Source organism: Falco naumanni, chromosome 6, assembly GCF_017639655.2.
Source record: "Falco naumanni isolate bFalNau1 chromosome 6, bFalNau1.pat, whole genome shotgun sequence".
Classification (NCBI taxonomy): domain Eukaryota; kingdom Metazoa; phylum Chordata; class Aves; order Falconiformes; family Falconidae; genus Falco; species Falco naumanni.
This window is the reverse complement of record NC_054059.1, coordinates 18,119,251-18,140,954: the sequence shown is the minus strand read 5'-3', so window position 1 is coordinate 18,140,954 and position 21,704 is coordinate 18,119,251. Positions and strand designations below refer to the sequence as shown.

Here is a 21,704-nt window from a genome sequence, read left to right as displayed (position 1 = left end):
TCTGAATTATTTCAATATAGGTTAACCAGTGGTGGATGAGAAGTCACACCAGAACACCTGATAAGATAATCTGTGTTTCATATGTAGACATGTATTTGCAAACCATCTAATCCATACACCTATGAGGAAAATGAGACTCAGGCAAGTCTGTATTCCTTCCTCAAATTCTATCTTTCATATAAGGCAAATGTTGTGTGTAATGTAACATTTCATGTAAGTATCAAATGTGACATTTATAATAAGATCTGGTGCCAAGGATTCAATTTCATATACTGTAGCTTCAAGACCCATATGCTTATTCTGTCAAGAATCAAACATGTAGGCTATTGTGACTAAGAAAACATTGTTCCTCAGCTATTCAGGGACTGCAGTTGGGGCCCAAACCCCTACATAGCAGAAAGAGCTGTGGAAGGAGGGCAAGAAAATCTATAAGAAATTTAATTAGTTTCTTTGGTTTGTTTGGTTTTGGTTGTGTGTTGGTTTTGTTTTTTTTTTTCCCAAGGGACATAAATACATATAGACAGGCCTATATATGCTATCACAAAGTTCTGTGTTTTTAATTAATTAGTGTGACACCAGCCAATAAAATGCAGGAAATTTAGAATTAAGTATTGTTTTCTCACTGTATTTAAGCATTTTATCTCATTGGATTATGAACAAAAATTCTGACCTTCTTGGTGTAAGTGGCTATTCAGTATTTAAATGTGGTCATCCTCTAGTGCCCAATTACATTGTAACTCCTTTTAGAAGATGCTAAAAAAAATAAATTTAGCCAGACTTTTTTTTAAGGAAGAATTATGTGATGTACTTTGGGAACACATTGCCTTTTCTTGATTTGTTTTCTTTATTTTTCCTTTTATCTATAGATTGACAAAAATACAACTGGGTGAGTAATAAACAGTTCAATCATCTGTGCATAGCAGGCAGGTGGACTCTGAATGCTAATTTTAATTGTGTCTGTCTTTATACTGCATTGAGGTCATCTTCTCTTGAAGTTCTTAGCAACACAGGGATGCTGACCTCAAATCTGTCAACAACTGCCCAGCTGTTATAATAACTGACACATATAGATTTTATTTTCTTGATGTTGTGTTTGTGTATAACTTAATGAATAATTAAAAACATGTGTTGTCCATTGGAAGGGAAGAACTGAGTTGCCTAGTGAGGCTTTCCTTTTGACATGCTGAGAATACAATAAAGCTAATTTCTCAAGGTCCAAGAACTTAGAAACAAGGCAAAAGAAAAAAAGGCAAGAGGCAAAATTAAGATGACAAAAGGCAAGGGCAAAGGGAAGGAGAAAAAGAAAAAAGAAAGAAAAAGGAAAAGAGCTGGGGAAAACAAACAGAAAAGGAAGAAGAAAAAAGCAAGGAGAAAAGGAAGGCATGACTGTAATAAAGTTGGGATTGACTTACAGAGAGAAGTGTAATCAAAGCCTGTGAAACAGAAATGACAGCATACCTATCAGGGTCTGGCTACATAACCTCTGGTTATGTAGATGAGCATTTTTCACTGTCAGTGTCTGACTTCAATGCTGTAGATACAAGAGTATGGAACAAGCTTAAAAACAAGAACCTACATCACACAGTGACATTTGCCCATCACTGTGTCATTTATGTCATCGCTGTCTTGCATCAAGGGGTGAATGAGAATTTAATATCATCTGTTGACAGCGTGCCATGAGGAAGATGATGGGCAGAATTCTTTGGGTTTTTCTGTGGTTTAAATATGAAGAGAAGAATTATAATTTTAAAGCACTGCTTATTATTGGAAGCTGTAGAGAACTAGGAGAATCAGCCTTCTCCCACAAGCCTGCAGGGGTGCAGCATATGCTCCATTTTCTGGGTTGGTGAACAGGTGGAAAAATGCATAGCTATTCCTTGATAACAGGTTCTTCTCATGGAAGGACTGTGTTCTGCAAAGATGCAGAGATCTGGGAAACAAGAATGTGTTCTCTATGTCTTTTTTGCACACTGGAGAATCTGGATAGAATCTGCACATTGCCTTGTAGCCGTCAGTGTGCTCATCTGCAGATTTTAATGAGTATTGTTGCAATAGTTATTAAAAAGTGTTTTGAAACACAGTGTGAAAAGTCCCATCACTGATCATTAATGATACCTAAATAAAAGGAGTTTGTTCATTTGTGATATGGAGACTGTTGAAGCAAACTGCAAAGCAAGAGCATGGAAGCAAATTTGTCATGGTGCAGAAGCTACTCCTCCAAGCAGTTTTGCTTCAGAGGATATTGCTGTGTGAGGCTGTGGTTACATATCTGCCTTCAGCTTTACCACCTGTTCTAGCCTGCTCACATCTTGCTTCCTCCATGCCCAGTCAGAGGTCAACATCCCTGCCTTTAATGCAACTGCATGTGCAAATGCTTCTTAAACTAATTTTGTTTTAAAAGCATGGTGTTCTTGAACTATAGTCTTTTTTGATGGAGATCTGGCATGGGTCAACATATGTAGAGATGTACCTCTACACTTAGGGAGACTGGGGAACGGAGACTGGGGGCTGAAAGAGGTTAGGAGAAAATTTGTTTCATAATGCACATTTCACGAGAGGTGTTCTGATTTTTCTTGTTTTACAACAGCTCTAGAGCATGACTGCATGCACAGATGAGACTGACCAGTTTTGAGGCATGCAGACAGCTCTTCCTGAGGTAATTCTCACGCTGATGCAATTTGCTAGTGTGTAAGTTTGAGTTTTTCCCCAGTTAAAACAGCAGGGAGCTTGTGCTCAGCTTTCCTGCTATAATCATGAAGGTTTAACAAATCTTTTCAATTCTCATTTCCTCATGGACTAGAAAGATAGGTTTCAGTCTGAAAGTACGATATTTATGTTGTGTGTACCGTGTACTTAGATGATTTCCCCTTCTCCCAAAGATGATTTCCCCTTCTCCCAAAATAATGTGATTCTCAAAAATAGCAGTCATTTTCCAGGAAACATGAAAAATCTTTTTAAAAATATTTTTTGTGCAGAGAAAATATTACTTACCCTTCAGGTAAAAGATTGTATTTTGGAGTTAATGCAGTTGCACAGATCATGTTTGACTGTATTTAAAAAACAAAGCAACACAAACAAACAAAACCCACAAGAAAATGCTCATGTTGTGTTATTCAGTCCAAAGCCCTTTTATGAAAATAGGGAGGTGCATCATGTAGTACCAGTAAAATAGAAGGAATAGTTTCCACAGAAAAAAATATGCTGCTTTTACTAGAATTAAACAAAACACAGATTCAATTCATCTACTGAAGTAAATGCATTTAAAGCAAGCACCAGTGAGCAAGCTTAACTGATGAGCATGCTTGCTACATCTAAATTACAAGATGGCAAATCAATTTTTAACTTGCATTATTTCAAAAAAATCTGAAGAACTTTAAAAAGTTAATGAAGAGAGAACATTTAGTCAATATAACTTTATAAATAATGACTCATTTAAAAAATGCTGTTCTGCTATGGATATGTGATTTTTTTTTTTAACTAATAAAACCCTGAAATTGTCCAGTTTTAGAGTTCTTTCATTATTTATTTATAACTGCTCCCCTGCAATACTGACAAATAAGAAGTTAGAAGTTAATTATGCAGATGAGCTTTTTTTGTATTGTCATACAGAATAGTAAAAAAATTTACAATAGTCAGAAAAAAACCCAAACAAAACCCTGTTGTAAACAGAGAAACCTGGTGCCTTAACAAATGTCAGGGGCTTTTCAAAGGCTAGTGTCCGCAGAGGGAACACGTGCAGCTTCAAGTCATCTGCTTCAAGAACTGTGTTTCAGGTCCTCAATGGAAACTAGAGAAATAGCGCAGTATTTTTTTCTACCTGTACATCATATACAAATAAAAATGAGCCCACGACTGAAGCAGTAATAATTATTGCTGTGGATTAACCCATTAACCCCCCTTTTTTTTTGTGGGTTTTTTTTTTCCAGATATGTTCTAATACTGACTTTTAACCTTACAATGGGATTTTATTCCAGTAGATTACCAGGTAAACTTTAAATAAATTTAGAAAGGTAAGTTACTAAATTTTTTTTATTTCTTTAGCAACTCAATAGCAGTTTGTAGTTTTTAAGGAAAAATTTCATCCTTGTGCATAAGATCAGGGAAAGGCTTATCCATTAAAGGTCTCTAATCTGCTGCTGTCAAGGTTCTGAGATGGGTATAAGTAATGCTTAATGCTCATAACAGTTCTCCTCAAACAGATGAGTTCCACTCCAGAGCTGAATACTTTCCACTAATTACTAATTTTCTTACTTGTAGACATCCATGGGGCTTAAGAATAGCATCTATATTGAGATTTTGCTGTGCTGGTACGAGATCTGCCGTGCTTTTAGAAAGATACAATTGCACACCCTGTCCCTGAAAAATAGAAATTTTTGTTCAAAAGTGACAATATTTAGGAAGTGACTTTGTGCCTCGAGCTGAAATGAGCACCTCAGGAAAGAACTGGAGCAAAATTTATTCCAGGCTCTAATGAGACTAACATTTTCACATGCACTATTGTCAGTACCTTTCAGGTAAATAAGGGATGGAATTCACTCCATTCAAGGAAACGCAGTGTATTTACATCAGTACACATCAGCTGATCCGAACTCACAGTTTAGGCTTTCACAGATTGGTCAAGCTTCCTCATTTCCAATATTCAATTTTTTTGTGTTACATTTTGGCTTCTTCAGCTGATAGGCAGTTAAATAAGAGTTCAAACACTACTTTTTGCTGAGGCTTCCTAGACAAGCAGCTGGTGCATAACCCTTGTCTCTACTCTCTCTACTCTTTTGTCATGCATAGCAAAGACCTCATCCAGTTGCCTTCTATGTAGGACTAGCTTCAAGCTCAGATACAGCCTTTCCAAAGCTGCTTGGTCATTTCACCCTCCAGGAGCCCACGATACATATAAGTGACCTGACTCACAGAAGGTAGATCATACTGAGGGCCAACATAACATAGGTTTAAACAAAGCTAGAGGGGCAGGTAGAAATGGAGGGGGAACACAGCTTCTGACAGTTCAGACAGTGAGCAAATCTTGCTGTGACTACTGCGCTCGAGCAGGTGCCCATAACTCTGATAAACAGGCTAGTAAATCATAGCTTCATCTTACCCCCAACACTTGGCATCCTAGAAGACTCCGGATGACTACTGGATTTGTTGCGGTTCTGATTTTTCCTTTTATTATTGGCTGCTCGGACAGAACGGAAAAGCACTTCACTTGCCTTGAAGAATGCAACCATGAATGGTTGCTTTGACTGAGGCCCGTGTCTTCCAATTAGGCCAGCAGATTTAACATTGATACTTCGACCTATAAAGTAATGGGAATTGTATGTTAAAAGGTGAACTTCTGCCCCTCCTGAAGCCGTGGAGTTCAACTGCTGACTGAAACATGGCAAGGATTTTGCCCATAACCCTGAATTTATGTGATTAAGAATCCTAAATGCATTTTGTTAAACAGAACTTAAAAGACAAAAAATTCATCAATTTACAAAAGTTTCAACAGCTTTACAGGTAGTTTGTCATTGAATAAAATTTCAGTCTCTGTGCACTATATAATTTATTCATTACACATATATTTTAATTCAGTCTTAGGTACACATCTATAGAACTGAAAAATAAATGAGCCCCACTAAAGTCTATAGGCTACAGAAAGGATAATGTAATGCAGTCAGCTAATTTTTGCATCACTTGAGTGTGAGATGTGGAACCTTATATCCCCAAAGAAGATTGGTAGCAATTAGAAGTGTAGATAATAAATATACTTCTGCTTTAAAAATAAATATTGTGCGGTGTTACTCAAACTGATGTTCGTTCACTAGTAAAGATAGGAAGGCATTCAGTCATTCAAGAGAACAGAGTTTGAAATATGTACATTATTGACGCTGGTTCTGTTCCCAGGGGATGTGCATATTTCTTTAAAATATTTGTTCAGTCAGAGCTGTGCGGTAACCTCACTATATTATAGGATCTAAACCTCACTAAAAGAAAAGAAAGCAAAACAAGTCACTGAAACTGCATCAGTGACATTTTAGCAAATAAACCCTTGCTCTTAACAGAATTTATTTTGGCAGCATAAACACTTTTGTGCATACGTGTATTATGCAGAGCCCTTCAACCGTCAGAAAATGAGACAGTGTCATGTGAAGCTGTGCAGCTGTGCTGGGTGGGGGACACAGAGGTCCTTTAAACAGGAGGGTACGGGCATAGGCACCATGTGAGCTGTGCAGCATCAGGGCGCCTGGGGATTCTTCTAAACCGACTGGAAAAGTTTGCTACCCAGGCGACAAAGGAGCATCTGCCTCACAAATGTATAATACTGTTAACTTAATCATCCTGAAAAAGAACTTGCAAATAAGCATAAGAGTAAACCTTATAGAAATAAGCATATAGGTTTCCTTTTCAAACACAAACTTACAGTGGCTGTATGCCAGAGTCTATATTTCTTATAAAAACTCTATCACTGGCGTAAATGAAAGAGGCAGTTTGATTTGTGGTTAAAGTAGTTTCCATTCTACTTCCACGGTAACAAATGTATTAATTCAGCTCAGACTTCCTCCTTCTGGCAGCCCTTTTGCAGTAAAAAGAGAAATTAGAAGTTCCAGCCAAATACCATACCTTGAACTGACCCACTTCAATACATAAACACTTTTACAACATGTTTATTCAGGTGTAGCACTTTAAATTGGTTTAAGATGTTTCCAGTGACAGAGAGCCCAGCAAAGGCAAGAGAAGAACTGAGAAAGTTAGCAGTTATGGAGCAGAGTAATTGGCAACATATTCTGAACAATTTTGATAATTACTTTTTTGACTGCAAGGGAAAAATATATTTGTTGAAGCTTCTGATTTCATTTTAAATGCCTTTTTAGACTTGTGTTTCTTTAATTCTTCTTTTCATGTGTTTGAGTTACTATTAAATAATTCAGTAACATTAATTTCTATGTGTTTCAATCTTCTGTTGCAAGTCAGATATGAAAAACTGTACAGACTATTCTCTATTCATTGCAACATGGACAAACCAGTCTCTTACCACAAAGTTCCAAGTTTCCCTTCATTTCTAGAGGGAATATTTTTACTATTTTTCTTTATTTTTTCTTCCAATGACTTTCAGAATTTTAATTTTATCTGTAAAAGATTAATACCTTACTGGTAGACATTTTAAGAATGCTATTAATTGTATATACTGAGGGCTGTAAAGACGTGTGGAGGTTTTCTGAATTTAAATCTAGGTCCTCTGAATTTACAATGGTGGATATTGTGTGAGAAGCAAAATATCCTTCTAACCAATGTGAACTCCCTTTAAAATAACTTTTAATATTATTAAGTTTCCTCTGGATTTCCTTTAGACTTCAGCAATGAGATGGCTATTAAGATTCCACAAGTTAAGGCTTATTTAGTTATTCAGGGTATAGAGATATACTATAAAAAATTAATGCTGTAACCCACAGCCTTTTTACACACAGAAACAGCTTAGGTGACTTTATTCCTGTATTTGTTTGATCTTTCAAGCACCCAACCTGATTTTTAGGACCCATTTGTTCAATTCATGAATGGTATATGCACTGGATCTGCTTCTAGCGCAGTCAACAGGAAAACTTTTATTGACTTCTGTGGGTTCATCATTAAACTTTCTTGTCTTGGTTTATCATATGCCTTGGTTTAACTGCAACTTTCAGAAGACTAAGCAATCAAAATATACACTGCCCTTGAGACGCTGCATTTCTTCTGAGGACTATCTCTGAACTGTTTTGTTTGGAAATTCAAACCACATATGTTGTCTCCATTTTAGGTTCCTTCTGTATGAAAGAAAGTTTGCATTTACAGAGCTTCTATTATCCTTTATTAAAAAAAAAAAAAAAAGTGCACGTGTGGGAGATTTCCTACAGTCTAAGAGGACAAAGCTTTGCCCCTTCCTGAACAGGAGGCATTTCGAAGTATTTGGCCTCTGAAATGCATCAAGCTTTCTGCCACAGCAGTAGCTCCATCCATGTGCTGTGGTCTCATTAGGTAGTCCTCACCTTTGTCCACAGTGTGGATTTCAGAATACAGTAAGAAAAATCTTACCCTAACCTAAATTGGCCTTTGCAGCAAGAAATACTCGTGGGCTTCAGTTAGTAAGTAGTTTTAGTCTATCATTTCTTGTAAGCATTTAGAAAACTCTTGGTTTCCATGACAACTGAAAATCCAGGCCTCTCCAGCACACAGTTGTTCCATACTGGTATATTAGAACAGTATTTTCTAAAATCAGCTGAATGACTCAGGCTGACCTGCTTAACTACACCTTCCCTGGGAGCTTCACCCGCATGAAACTGGTAAAACCAAAACAGCAAGGTGTGTGTCTCTGCTTCTCTTGAGTATCTCTGAACAAGAACTGAATGTGGTCAAGCATTCTGAAAAGTGGGTTTGTTTTTATCCTTCCATCGTATCTTTAATTCTGAGGATTTCAAAGACTTTTCTTCAGATTTTAAAAGAAAACAAGAAGAAAGTGCAAAAAACCAGCAGTCAGCTAGTGCTTGCTCCACTGAACCTGGCCGGTGCAATTGCCCCTACACCTATAAAAACCAAATAAGCAAAACAGACAGCCTTACTCTGTGCAGGGGCAGTCCAGAGCCTTTGTAATCTTCACATTCGGACATGTGTTTCTTAGTTCTGCTATGATAATTTATTATCTCTTCTCCATATTGACAGGTATATTTGGAGACTAAGACTTAAAGCATTATGTTCCAAATCTGCTGAACTCCTGAGTCCTTATTCATATGATTTTGAGTCTTTGGCAAGATGTATTTGTTTGACTTGGCATTTAAACTTTTTTTTGGCTTTTATTCTGTTTGATAGCGAAGTGCCCTTAGCAGTTTGCATAAAAGCTTGTATGGAAGTGCTGGTTTGACTGACTGAACTGAATGAATGTTATTTGCCTTTTCGTGTTCTGTCCCCTTGTAATAAAGGAATTGCTGCTGAAAAAATAACTGTGAAGTTCAGCTTATAAAAATGTCCTACCTCAACAATCCTGATGATTTTGTTCTTTTTTTCTTTTTCTTTTTTTTTTTTTTTTAACCTACAAAATAGGAATAACAGTCAGGGTGATAGCTGCAGAGCTGTTTGCTGTGTCACTATGTCTGCTTTTCTGCTGTCACATGCAGTCATAGCATACAATTTTTTTCATTAACTGATCAAGGTCCATCTTAAAAGTTCATTTCCTCCCCCCAGCTGCTCCAAATGGAAATGCAAGAATCCCTTCAAGTTTTCAGTAACAGTATGTCTCACAGTCCTGACCTGGAGACATAGCCCCGTTTTTCATGACATTCAGAAAGCTGACTTCTTCTGAGATAGCCAGCATGGATGCCAATGACAGTGGTAAGATTTGTGACTTGGCTGTCTCTCCTCAGGCAGTATATATTTTATGTAACGCATTGAGCAGACACCAATTTTGCAAGAGCTTTCAGCCATTATGCGTCTTGGCCAGATTTACACTGGCAACACAGGACAATGAGTGATTCCAAGATCCATTATTTTGTCCTGAGTCATCGAAGTGCAGCAAACCACTCATTTTGTTATGAAAAACAAGCACTTATTTACTTTCAAAAGTGTTCAACAAGCCACAAAACACTTTTTGCAGATTAAACACTGCTGCTAGGTCACAGTAGTTATTTTGGTAATAATGTTATATATTTGTAGATCAAAATAAAAACTTCAGTGATGCTGAGAATTCATTTCTAGTTTGCTGGGAAAAAAAAATATCTGATGCCACACCTATGGTTTCCTGCTTGTGGGGAGTGATATCTGAAATGAGGATTCAGAAAACCCTTTTGGAGGAAGATCCTGAGTATGCAAGGTTGAAGAATATTTAATATTTGAGCAAAAACTGTCCTGACGCTCTGAGTCTGAAAGCTCACAAAGTAGTTTTCAAAATTAGATAGAAACTTGTGTGGTTTCTCATGCCTGAACAGTCCTCTTGAGAGCAATGGGACTTCACAGAAACAAAAGAACTGAGGCAGAGTTTGGGTACAAAAGCATAAATGAAGGCTCACTAAAAAAAACCAAACAAAAAACCCCCAAAAAAACAACAAGAAGAGAATACCTAACACAAGTGTGATGGTCCATATATAAGACATCCTACACACTCTGAAGTATTTTATACTGTCTCTGTTGTATCATCTATATAAACTGTTATGCAGACTTTTCCTTTGGTGGACACATTTATCTGCATCAACATAAAATATCCTTTTGAAACAGACTTCATGTGTTTTATTAACTCTTCTGATCTCTGGAGGCTTTAAAGGGTTCTGAAAAATGGATCATCTTGGGTGATCTGCTCTGCATTTCCTAGGCTTCACATCTTTAGTCAAAACTAAAAATTCAGCTTTTGTTTTTAAAATCTTACATTTCGTTGCTTTTAATCAGTTTAGTTGAAGGCACTTTGAGTATCTTTTTGTGGTGATTTTAGTATTCATAAAACTCTTGAAGAAAGCACTTGGGAACATGTTAGGAACCATGGTATGCTGTATAATGTGGCAGTACCGTGTGTGCTTACACAGAAAATTAGTTGTAATCATACACAAATATGCTTGCTAAGTACTTAATTTATCCTTTCAATTTAATGTGCTTAAACTGCGAATGTTCTGTGGGAGTCCTAGGGCTTTTCTGCACAGTTAAAATGTATTTGGGAAGACAATGAAACAAGAAGAGATTAAACTAATTGGTCATCCACCAAAGAATAAAACGTATAAAAGCCTTCTGAATCAAATGGAAGACAAATGCCATTATCTCTAAAATATCGGTCTATATCGGGGAGCAGGATGGGGGGGGAGTTGCATAGCTGTATAGCTAGGACAAGTATGCACCAGTATGCAGTGGTGGCAGGTGAAGGGGCAGGAGCCCCTCAGCTCCTTAACCCTCCTGCTTAAAGTAAGTGTGCCCTTACTAACAAAGGGTATGTTCGTGTTGCTTGCTACAAACAGACACAGGAAAACGCTGACTGTATTTCTGACCCAGCTGGAAACAGGGGTTACACCTATCTGAGAAAATTAAAGAGTGCCCAGGAGCACTCCCAGATGCTGGAGCTGGATCATCTGCTCTGCTCAGGGTGGGAGTGTGCTCCTCATGAACTTACACTCTATGCCAGCTCCACCGCAGAGTCCCCAGCACCCAAGGCAGTGCTGCAGGGACCTCTCCCAGAGGGGCAGCTGCCATGGGGTTACCCTGTTTTGGAGACTGAGAAAGTCATCCCTCCAGCTCATTTCACACCACAGTATTCCTGAGCACATTTAATTTACTAGTGTAACTTTGGCCAAAGTCAGCTCTGAACCAGAACTCATGTAGCTGTACTTAGGCAGTGCTTGAGCCCAAGCTAATAAAACCTGCTGAGGGGCAGGATATATTAGCTCGGGTTCAGTGCTGTGCTAACATGGCTATATGGCTTCCAGATGGCTCAGAATTTAGGCAGAGCTATTGCCTGCCAAAGTCCATATATATACATCAATATAAATATATATATCCTAAATTCCCCCACTGTAAGGACACTAATGGAGGTGAACTCACTTCTGATACTTTGCCTTGTAAATACCAGATCCACCAAGAGACTTAAATGTAACAAGCCAGCAGCATCCTCCAGAGTACCTAATGGCTACCAGCGTCATGTAAGTTAGGTGCCAAGGTTGATGGAGGGCAACCTTGGGATGAGATTGATAACATTTAGTTTTCTAAAGGTGAGGCCAAGGCCAGTGTCAAGTATGCAGCCAACTCCCTGGAGAAGCCAGGATGCTGCCAGGTTGCTAGGGGTTGAAAGCAAGCTAGTCACCCCATGTAACATAGAGAATGTGGCCATGCTACCTCTCTGAAGGCTTTGTAGGAAAAAGAGACCTTGTAAGGCCCAAGCTGAAAGGAGGGGAGACTAAAAAAGAAAGTGTTTCTCTTAATGGTTCCCCAATCATTGATGGAGAAGGACCTCACCAATCTTTTCTGCAGCATGTAGGTTTGAAACACCAAACCCCCTTCCCGAGCACACATGTCAGAGTGTACACAAATATGTGCTGGAGAGCGAATTGGCCTTCCCCAGGCTTCACTTCGATCAAGGAACCTATTTATTTCAAGTTTCCCTTTGCTCTGAGGAAAAAAAAATACCTGAAGTAAGAGTCAGAGCTGGGGATCTGAGAATTCCTACTGCCTGCCCACCTCAAACAGCAGGAAAGCCCCAAAAAACCTTCCACAGGACTGTGTGGTAGCAGAAATCACGTTAATCAGCTTGGGCTTTTCAAAGTTACCACCAGTTTCTTCCACTCTGATGTGCAAGTGGATGGAAAATAACTGAGAGCTGCAGCAGTCTAAGAAAAGGCACAAAACTACATGGATGTGGAGGCTACCTAGGATGTTGTATTGACAGTTGTATGTTTGGAATCTGTTTTATTCTGTGGATCAATAGTCATCATTACATGTTATCTCCCTCACCCATTTACTGTAGACAGCACTAGGTTCTCTTCAGCAACGATATAAACAGAAAAAGGAATACCCTTGCAGCTATTTATACTCCTCTAGTAAAAGTGATGTTCAAACTGTTGCTAACTTCCAATTATATAAATATTATACGTTAATACAAAGGTGCTGATTCACTGGAACATTTTAAGGAGACATATGGTATATATACAGGAAAAACATTGCATGGAGCTTTTTGTAATGTTTCTGCATCTACATTAATTTTATGCTGCAATTCATCTAACACCTACACTACCATCAGTGTGAAAATGATCACCTCTCATTTTAAACACCACAGAGAATTTTGGTGTCAGAAGGAGGGAATCAGCCAAAAGGGGTGCTGCAGAATGTTGAGGAGACATTTAAAAAGAGAATCAAAAAAACCTGATCCTTAATTTACCACAGCCCCAGGGAAACAGTGCATTATATGTTGACAGCTTCCATATGTGTCATGCAAACCTTTATTCTTACTGTTCAAAATAAAATGTCCCATTAAGAGTAAAAGTCCACATTTCATGCTAAAATGAGATGTATGATACCAAATACTGTCTTAAAGAAAAAAAGAAAACACATTCCAATGTCATGTGGCTTTTTGTACTTTTTCAGAATTTTCAAAGGGAGAAAAATGTGAATTACAACAACCAGACATTCTTCCAAAGTTGTTTTTATCACACTGTTATATTAAATAGTTACATTTTTTTTATTCCTCATGTAGACTTTATTATTATTTATGCACCATCTTCAGAGATCGCCAGAGAAATATAACTACACAAGTAATTGCCTAAAAAGTCACTGAAAGATAACTGCAAGAAAGGTTACTCTTAATGTTAATCATAACAATATAGTAGCACTCCAGAGTCTCAGTAATTATTGGCATCCCATTTTAAAGGTGCTGTATGAATAAATCTAAAAATTAGTGTGTATTTACAGATGTGATTATCCATGGCCCCAGTGCAGCACCTGAATACCTCAAACAGGGATCCTCTGATTTAACAGAATCCCATTTAGTTTAATGGTCTGTTGCAATAGAAAGGTTAATGGATCAGGTCTTATCATAAATGTCTCTCCAGTTATGGGACAGAACTCCTCTACCTCCCGTAAACTCAATAGACAGCTGAAGACATGGAGACCTGTATAACCTAAAGTTCACTTGTGCCAGGAGAAGGTTTTCTGGTTGATTTAAACCAGTCTCTGAGGTTTCATAGAAAACTGGTTGGAGGGAAGGTGGGTGGGGTTCTCTGGGTTACAAACTGAGTCCACTATACACTGAGTCATGTATAAAAATTCATGTTCCATCTGTACACAAACGTGTCATTCAACTGCTGGTGTTTCTAATAGCTTCCAGAAGTAACAGCAACCCAATAAAAATAATCAAAGCCTTAAGAGCAAAATTGTAAGAGCATGAAAGGATGGGTTTCCTTATACTAAGCTGAAGTGGTGTAGCACAGGTCTTCCCTACAGTTTTGAAAACTTTAGTCCCTAGAAGGGCACTCTTTTTGCATGAATAAACTGAAAAGGGAACAGAAAGTGAGGGAAGAGGGGAATTCCCTCCTCGCTCAAGCAGCTGTGTTGAGAAATTCAAATAAGTGAGGTGCAGAAGGTAAAGCTGCTTGTGGCTTTGGAATTGAAAATAGAAAATTACCTATCACCTTTCTGATCTTGGGAGTATGACAGGGGAAATATTTACATAAATTATTATTTTACAATTTCTTCAGTGTATTAACCTAAAGGTTTCCTTTTACCCATACAAACTTTCCTGCTGTTTACTGAACAGATAAAATTTTGAGGCTAGAACCAACAAATTGCTGGTTCCAGGGTTTCTTAATGAATGCCTTTCATGGATATTTAATTTTCAAGAATTTCTGTATTTGAAACTCCTGGAAAAAAAGTCAAGGATGGAGTTTATTCTGGAGCAGGAAAGCTGGCCAGAAGCCAGTCCACCTAATTTGGATGCCTGACGGAGGTGTCACCTCCCCAGAATTTTAAGGCCTTAAAAATGGCTTCACAAAAACAGGCCATCTAAAAGAGCCACTCCTCATACAGCCCGAGTTCAGGTGTGGTGCCTTTGAAGACTGGTTGAATGCAATAGCAACGTGGTCTACTTTGCATTGCTGCCTCCCTTTTCCACTGACTGTACTCCAACCATATAGGCAATATTAGGTGAAATAGTCGTCTGCTCTGGTTCAGCCTGCCAACTCCCTTTTCAAGCATCATGCCTAAAGGAGGACAGTTTTTGCATAACTCTCTGGCAGCCAGAACACTTGGTGAAAAAGTATGAGAGGCTTTGTTCACAGCCCAGCTGAGCCTGAGGGAGAATTCAGATCAAAAACAATGAGAAAATCTAGCCAGAACAAAGAAAGGAGAAAAAAATATTAATCCTTACACCAGGGTTTCTTCTGCTACTCATTAACATTATGTCAGCTAAGGTTTAGATTAACTGGCATCATAGAACCCTTGACCTCTGACATAAAAAGCTTTTTGACAAGAAAGAGCTAAATCTGAAAGTTTGCTTGTAAAGTAGGATGGATTAAGTGAACCATCACAGAAAAAACAGTATATAAGTCTCTTTTTATTAGTTTTAAAGAAGTCTAAGTAAAGAACATTTCTTCTAAAAATATTATTTTGCATTGAGATGCATTTTCACTTTTTAATGAAAAGCATAGCTGTGAATAATGTAGTGGCCCAGTAAATTTATACCAAAACCCCCACAGCTCTGACTGTTCTTTCTAATTTTCAACTAATTAAAATTTTCAATATTGCAAAATTTTAAACAATTTCAATATATTTAAAAAAAAATACGGAAAACTAATTGCCACATTACCCTTTTGTGAAGTTTTCTTGAACATCAGTACCAAAGGCTATGAGACACATCCTGAACTGTCCTGAGTTTTTTTAATACCTTCCTCCATGGTATAAAGTTCTTTAGAAACTTTCTAAAACAAAAATTCTGCAAATATGCTTGAGTTTCCTGAATGTAATCATCAGTGGGAGAACATTAAAATGGAACTCCATTTTGTATGTAGAAGCTTTTATCCCCAAATTTGTTTAATTTGATTCAGTTGGCTTTATAATTGCCATATTCTACAGAATTAAGAATAATAGAAAGTTTGCAGACTATAGCTGTGGCAAGATAAGACTTGTATTCTTTGCTTCTAAACTCTCGGAGAATTGTCAACAAGTCAAGTCAAAAAAACACCCGTCCAGAAAAGATTCCTAGGAAGAGCTGACGAGCACAGATGAATTTTAATCTACAGTTATGATCTTACCGTCCCCAGTTTCAGCGCAGAGTTGCAAGCCCAGATTGTTCTGTGGATTAATCACCCAGTGATTGCTGGTCACAGTAATGTCAAACACAAACCAGCCCACATCAGATGCTTGAGCCTTTCTTGTGTCTAACAGGAACAAGTCTGCATCCCTAAGTTAAAGAAAATAGAGAGTTAAGGCATTCAAATATTATTTTTATTTTTTTGCCCTTAATTTCCTTGCTGACAATAACTTCCTGGAGTCCAGATGAATAATCCTTTGACATATCCTGATCACAACACAGTACAGCATGTGCTGTAGCCAACATGTAATTGTTAAATATAATACAGGTATTTCCCAAGAGACTTTTCTGAAATGGTCTTAACATCTAAAAACTACAGCTCTGGAAAATCTGAAAAATCCAGCTTCCTGATAAAAATGCACAAAATAAAGAATTCATCTTTCAGCACTAAAATGTCTCGGGAAGATTAACTTTTATAAACCATTCAATGTAAAAGAAAAAAAATGTCAAAATCACATTCCAATTTCAACCAAAATTCAAAGGTATAGCATTTCTAAAAAAATCTGTTATTAATAACATATGACAGCAGCTATATCATATGAGAAAACATGAATAAATGTCAGTTTGAACAGTTTCATATTAGTACAGATGTTTAGAAAATAAGTCTTTATATCAAAGTAGAAATTATATAAAGATTAAATAATGTAATTATTACATTTTAACCCTCAGTTCCCTGGTATATTCTCAAATTTGTTCCCATGAAATCTTCCAGTAATTCAGAAGGTCTGCTCAGGGGAGTTAGTATAATCACGTTACTAAATGTTTAGCATGGATCATGTATTTGTTCTGTTTTCACATATCTCCTGACACAATTGGTTCCAGAACCACATCTGTATTACAAATAACTTACTACGATGACCAGACTAAACCCAAGATACTTAACTCTCATCAGTTTCATTTGACATGTTTCTACAAAGCAGCATGAATTACTAAAAATTGTTTTCACCATTTAGCCTTTTAAACCTAAATCTATAGTTACAGAAATCTATTTCTTTTCTGCCGTAAATAGTAATCAAAACAATAATATACAAGAAAAAATATTTTATTCTATATTTTGACTGTCCAAGTCAACTAATGACAGGCTTGGCTTACACAAACCTTGGAATCTTATTGTTACCTTACAGACAGCATGAATATATACTTAAAGAGGTACGACAGACAGCAGTAATAGTCTTTGTGTATAAAAATTTGATTTAAAAATACAGTGGTCCCATCAGTGTAGTCTTATGTTGCTTAATTGCAATGACATGATAGTGAGTTGTTGTCTTATCTAGACAAAACACTGTAAATACACCTAGAAGGTCTTATACTGAAAAAAAACATCTTGTGTAGCTCTTGAAACTGTGGTCATTCAACACTCAGGAAACTAAGACCAAATGAGCTATGACAAGCATGTGTTTACTTACAAGTGAGGAATATCTGCAGAATCAAGTTAAAGAGCTCAGAAATGATAAAGGAGGGTTGTTGGGTTTTTGTGTTTTTTGTTTGGTTGGTTTTTGTGGTTTTTTTTTAAAGAAAATTGAAAGTGCTTTCTTTCAAGTTACGTTTTTTTTCTTCTGTTAAAGAATAATCTTTTGCTGGGCTCTTATTACTTCCATTATAGTAGAACTGTACTAATGACTGCACAAGGAGAAAACATACGTTCTCCTTCTGGAGCTAACATGAAAACAGTCTTACAATTCAAAAAAGCCTGACCTACTATACTAGCACTGAACAAATCAACAACGTACAACAAGCTCAAAAATAGTACTCCCTGGAGTCTTAAATGCCAACTTCTTTCTCTAATAAGCAGTTTTATCAGAACTTTAAAGCTGAAGGATTTAATTCTGAATGTGACAGATTTGAAGATCATTATTTATAAATATTTGTTGCATCATTCTGTACATTTAATAGAAAAATGTAAAATTGTTTGGAATATAGAATATTACAATATCGCAGTGCTCTAATTTCATATTTGTCTTGTCTCCTCCTAGGATACATAATTGTTTTCCCATATAGATTGTTTCAGCTCCAAACTTTGCTGGGACTGATACTAAATGTACTCAGAATTCAGGCTGCACAGTTTGACGTGCCAAATTAGAATGGGGCACTACTAACGGTATAGTCCAGAAATTCCTATAAAGGACAAACTTCCCCTGTGGATCTCTCCTCAGTGTGACTTTATTAAGTTGTACTGCAGCAGAAACTCACACCCAATTGTCTTTGGCATTGATATATCAATCTTCTTGTCTACCTTCCTACAAGCAAAATGATCTGATTAAGGTATATAGACTCAAAGAGGCAGATTGCTACACATTAACTCAGCAAATGAAATAATAATAATTAGTTGTAGGTATCTAAAGAAAACAAGAACTGATTCTTAAAAACATAGAACAGAATAAAGAAAATGTCTCTTGGACCAATGCTAATGACTTAGCCCACATAAAATAAATTTGCTACAGAAATTCAAAGTATTTATCAGAAAAAAATCCAACTTTTTTCACAGTTGGTACAAATGTAGGGTAAAAACCCGACCCCTGAGAAGGCAGTGAGAACTTTAACAGTAGGATTCCCTCATTAGCTGGTGTCATTCATTCAAACTTCTCATCACATTTTGTGACAGTTTTGATTTAAAAATTCTCTTTTATGCTGTGAAAAGAAAAAAAAATGATCACACTTAAAATGAAAAACAGCTGCAAATTTTGGCTTTAATTTTAAAAAATATTTCTATTTAAAAAATAGCCCACAACACATAATAAAAAAGTAAGGTATTATGTCGTAAATAGCCTGAAATGCAACAGTGAACACATTCAGGCAGAATACAGCTGATTGGCTTTACCTTTATGGAGGCTGTTTAAGTTTAGTGATCTCAGTCTGGTCCCAAATGGCCAGTTGTCTGCAGCAGAAATGCTACCACAGTCCAGAATTTCAACAAAGAGGCTGCAGGCAGAATGTCTAAGAAGCTCCACATCTCCTGGGTCACTTAAGGAACTAAAGGTGGAATAAAACATCTATATGTTCCTTGAAACCCAGCAAAGTTTTCGACCTGATCAAATCGATTACTATGTAATAGGCCCATAACACTGCTTCACCTCTCGCCTCATTCCAGAAAGCTGCTTTAGTATCTTAATGCCACTTGAGGGTTCCCTAATACGGGAAGAATCCTTAGGGTTTAGTTAAATTAGTGGCTAGCTGCCAGCAGATCATGAACAAGGATTTAGCCTGTTGCACTACATTACTTCCATCATGAGAAAAGATCCAGGTAGGAATACATTGGCAGGGCTGTGTAGGAAAGTTTGCCTTGCCATGGGCTATGTTTTACATGCTTCCTTAGAACAAGTAGAAAACTTCAGTCCCAAAGACTGTAATTTCAAAAAACTTGAAGTGATTTCAATACACACACACTTCAGCAGCCACGCTGCCACAGAGACAGACAAATGCCCAAGACTACAACATAATCCTTAGCCTGCAGCTCAGAAACCCTAAACCCTGACCACTCCTTGCCTGAAAGCATAGCAGGACTATATTTGGGATTGCAGAGCGCTGTTAGACATCCATGTTTCCCGTTTAAAGCAAGGAAGGGTGAAAGATCAGGGTCAAACCCAGTCATTTTGCTGTGGGATGGCACTAGTAAGGAGTGTGGAACACTACAGAATCCTAGAATCATTGAATGGTTTGGGTTGGAAGGGACCTTAAAGACCATCTAGTTCTGATTCCCCTGCCATAGGCAGAGACACCTTCCACTAGATCAAGTTGCTCAAAGCCTTGTCCAGCTTGGCCTTGAACACTTCCAGGGATGGGGCAGCCACAATTTCTCTGGGGAACCTGCTCCCATGTCTCATCACCCTCACATTTCTCTCACCCTCACATTCACGTACGCAGGACAAACCTCAGCTGACAAAGTCAAGAATAACACTAATGGAGTCTGGGCTCCAAAGCAAAAGTTGTGGCTTTATTGAAAAAAAAAAAAAAAAAAAAAAGAAGAAAAAAAAAAAAAAGGAGAGAGGTATCAAGAAGCTTGTCTGGAGGTATCAGAGGTATCAAGAAGCTTGTGGGAAAAGTTCCTTGTTTCTAATTTGAACAGTGAAGACCTTGTGGTCTTCTCCCATCCTGTCCCGCTGAGGCATTTGCTGCTATTTGCTTCATAAGTAAGTAGAGACTGGCAAATTCTACAATAGAAGGGAAACACTTGGTCTACATCTGAAGTTTCTGTAGTTATACTGGTGAAATCAGATGGGTGGCATGGTGTTGCATGACCTCCTTTGTGGCGTCATGCTTTCATTAGAGGATATGGGGGGTTTATGTTTATAAATAGAACTATAAAAAGTTTATAGATTTATGTTTATGTATTGAAAGAAATCAAGATTTTTCTTTAATGGCTTCACAGAGACAAGTGTCATTTTAACAAGTCAGATCATATTAAATTGCAGTCTTGCTTCAGAGTAGTAAATAGTTTTGCTTTCTCTAAAATAGAATAGAAATTACCTACTGGCAAAACATTTAAAACACCGAAACAAACAAAAACCCCAAAATAAAACATTCAATGGATTAGAAAAACTAACTTTCTCTATTAATTATTAAAAAAAAAACACCTCTGTTGAGTTTTCAGGTGAAGAGCTTTCACCACCCTAGCCTTGACTTCTTTACAAAGATATGTTTTATTCCTTCTTGTTTTGTTCCTTCCTCCAAGAATTATCTTTTAGAACTTATGTCAAAAGAATTTTTGCATGCTGAAGATAGAGGCAAAAAAAATAAATCCTGCACTGCTTTGTTTGTCCCCACATTTACTAAGAAAGCAGAAGGTATCCTGGAAAGTGCTCACCCTCTTGTTGATACTGCTCCATTCATATAAAATGACTGCCTGTTTATAGCCATAAATATTTTGTAACTTCATGTTCAGAGATCTCACCTGGAAGGTACAAGCTCAAGCTTCTGTGGGCAGGAAAGATATTTGAACCCCATCTCAACCTTCAAGCTAACTGGTGGTGGGGCATTTTTTTCCTCCAGAACACTCTGCAGGTTTAGGTTGCCATTTTCTTTGCTTTTGCTAAACATGCCCGGGATAGAAATGTTCCAAGATGAGGAAGAGTTTTTGTTTATCTCAAAACAAAACTTTCTTCCCCCACTTTTCTGAGCAAAGACATAAACTAATTTAATTTTAATTTTAACCAAATTTGAGTGTATGTAGCTTTTTTCAGAAGCATCTTGGAATTGCTACTTCCCCATTTCAATGGGAATTTTTAGGTATTCACCTACTTTGCCTGGTGAAATCTTGTTGTTTACTTAGGTCTTGTAGTCTTGGAAGTATGTCACACACAGATTTGTTCATGTGTAACATCATATGTGGCACTTAGGGACATGGTTTAGTGGTGGACTTGGCAGTGTTAGTTTTACAGTTGGACTCAACAATCTTAAAGATCTTTTCCAACCTAAGTGATTCTGTGATTCTATGATTTGTTTTAATTTTCAGCTACGATGATCAGCATGTCTTAAGTGTGCATATGTCATCTTAATGTTAGTGCATGATTTTATCTTTTAATTACATTCTGCAGAATATTAAAACACATGAAAAAAATCCATGCTCCTTCAAACATAAACAAAGTTGAACAATCTATTTGCCTTTAAGGAGCTAAGCAAATCTTGGCTTGTAGTACCTCAGTGTCAGCAAATGGTGCATTCCCCAAATCCAGATGCTTAGACAGTGCATACAACTCCACCATTTGCTCACTGAGAACATGAACCCTCACCCTCCCAGAGCATGGGCAGATCATTTGGTGAGGTTGGACATGGAACTCTCCATAAACCTGGAATAAATTACATTGAAGATAAGTTTTATTCTTGCTCGGTGTTTGTTGTCATTGCCTAGGAATTAATATTGCACAAGCCCCCCTGATAGCAGTGATGCCTTGCCGAGGGTATGCTTATGATCGGTTATTGTCTCCCTACTTAG

General features: G+C 37.4%; 1 protein-coding gene across 2 annotated transcripts in view; it reads right to left on the bottom strand.

Moving 5' to 3' along the window:
* The window catches only part of BMP5 (bone morphogenetic protein 5), a 60,577-nt gene that overhangs the window by 11,981 nt on the left and 26,892 nt on the right, over nt 1-21,704 (bottom strand). For both annotated transcript variants that reach the window (XM_040599000.1, XM_040599001.1), the window contains 2 exons: nt 15,717-15,865; nt 5,096-5,293 (listed from right to left, as the gene is read on the bottom strand). In XM_040599000.1, the coding sequence (XP_040454934.1) occupies nt 5,096-5,293; nt 15,717-15,865 (347 nt within the window). The remainder of the gene's footprint in view (nt 1-5,095; nt 5,294-15,716; nt 15,866-21,704) is intronic.